The sequence below is a fragment of the Otolemur garnettii genome, unplaced genomic scaffold, assembly GCF_000181295.1.
Source record: "Otolemur garnettii isolate 467f Iridium unplaced genomic scaffold, OtoGar3 scaffold00276, whole genome shotgun sequence".
Classification (NCBI taxonomy): Eukaryota; Metazoa; Chordata; class Mammalia; order Primates; family Galagidae; genus Otolemur; species Otolemur garnettii.
Window position 1 is genome coordinate 330,658 of NW_003852671.1, and position 2,048 is coordinate 332,705.

The 2,048-nt window shown below is 43.4% G+C and overlaps 1 protein-coding gene across 1 annotated transcript in view; it reads right to left on the reverse strand.

Moving 5' to 3' along the window:
- Positions 1 to 2,048, reverse strand: part of TOX4 (TOX high mobility group box family member 4) — a 20,278-nt gene that overhangs the window by 2,314 nt on the left and 15,916 nt on the right. The window contains exon 7 of the mRNA XM_003803035.3: positions 882 to 1,628. Within this exon, the coding sequence (XP_003803083.1) occupies positions 882 to 1,628 (747 nt within the window). The remainder of the gene's footprint in view (positions 1 to 881; positions 1,629 to 2,048) is intronic.

The window sequence follows — 2,048 nt, forward strand, 5'->3', positions numbered from 1 at the left end:
AAAAAAAAAAAAAAAAAAGAAACAGGGAAACAATTTGGGGATTCATAAAGTTTCCTGTTGATAGGGTTTTTTTCTTTTAAATAATTGCTTCACTAATTATAGAACGACAGTTTCAAACAGACCCATAGTTTAAAATGACTACTGATCATGTGTACAAGTTAAAGCAAACTAGGGTACTTGACATTGGTTTAGTCATTCAAAGACTTAAATGACATGAACCAATTAACACTTTCTGATTATATTCTCCCCACATATATTTAAAACATTAAGCTAAGCAGTTAAAGCTTTGTGTATTTCCAAAGTTTAGGTTCCTTGGGTAGACACTCTGCTAAGGCTATTTCCTCTCTAGTTGAATTAGTGTTACCTTTGCTTAGTTTATATTTAAATTTTTTTTTTTTTGTGCCAGTCTTACGATGTTCCCCTCTGTAGAATGCTGTGGCGTCACAGCTCACAGCAACCTCAAACTCTTGAGCTCAAGCGATTCTCTTGCCTCAGCCTCCCAAGTAGCTGGAACTACAGGTACCTGTCACAGTGCCTGGCTATTCTGTTGTTGTTTAGCAGGCCTGCCTGGACTGGGTAAGAACCCACCAGCCTCAGTGTATGTGGCTGGCACCCTACTCACTGAACTATGAGTGCAGAGCCACCTTTGCTTAGTTTAAGGAGTGGTCTGGGTCATGAGGTCTTTTAATGTTTCTCACCCAAAACACTGACTATCCTGGTGGGACAGGTCACTCTTACAGTGAATTCTCATCTGCAGAATGTTTTGTATTCTTGGTTGCCAGATTAAGTGCTAACAGCAGCAACCCCCACTTTTAAGGGGGTCAACCAAAAATGATTCTATGTATTTCCAGTGAGCTAGAAGAAAGACTTAAATAGCTCACCTCAGGAACTACATCTGTGATCATCTCACAGATTGTCTCAGGAGAGGTTGCCTCCACAGTATGGGCCTCAGGGCTGCTGTTCATAGGCCGCTCGGGACTACTTTCTACAGCCGGTGGGACTAAGGTAGTCTGCATTTTCAAAGTGGGTAAAGGCACAATCTTCTTGATCTGCAGAGGAGGTGGTTGTTGTTGTAAATTGATTCGAACTTTCTGAGGTGGAGGCTGTTGCATGGCCTGGAGTGGAGGTGGCTGCTGCAGAATGGTAACTTGCTGCTGAGTAGGGGGCTGAGGCATCTGTTGTAAAGGAGGGGGCTGTAGTCGTGGCGGAGGCAGTTGCATAGAAGCAGCAGCTGCTGCTGCCGCCTGCAACACTGACCGAGTGACAATCTGGGCTTGTTGACTGGGCTGGATAGTAGCTGTACTGGTTTGGCCTAGTTGGAGCCCCCGGGAGGTCACCATTGTGGCTGGAATAACAGTAACCATCCCTCCTTGAGACATAGTAATAGAAGAGGGCAACATCTGTTTCGTAATTATCAATTTGGTGATATTGGGCTGACCCCCAGCTCCAGAAGATGCCTGGTTTGCCACATAGGATGAAAGAGTGGAGTTAACGACAATGGAAGGGGACAGGGCAGGGGGCTCTGTTGAGGCTGGAGCTGGAGATGCGGGGTCAGTGGTAGCCATAGGAGGCGGAGAAGGAGTCTGTGATGTTGGCACTGGATCCAATTCCACTGTTTCCACAGTGGCCTAAAAGACAAAAAAAAAAAGTCATTGGGAGAGTTATTGTCTACCACAGGATATATTCACTATAATTACTTCCCAAGAAAAGATACATCACATATTTATTTAAAAAGCAGCAGCTGTGGGTACTACCCTGGATTAAATAAACAATGAAAATAATAAACTCAGACTGTTTGGTACGGTTTATTTGCTATAAATACCAAGAAAACTGTTAACATATTTTTTAAGCTTTTACTACTATATAGTAGTAAACCTTAGGGTTTTGGTGGTATATTATTATTATTATTTTTTTTTTTTGTAGAGACAGAGTCTCACTTTATTGCCCTCAGTAGAGTGCTGTGGCATCACACAGCTCACAGCAACCTCCAACTCCTGGGCTTAGGCGATTCTCTTGCCTCAGCCTCCTGAGTAGCTGAGACTACAGGT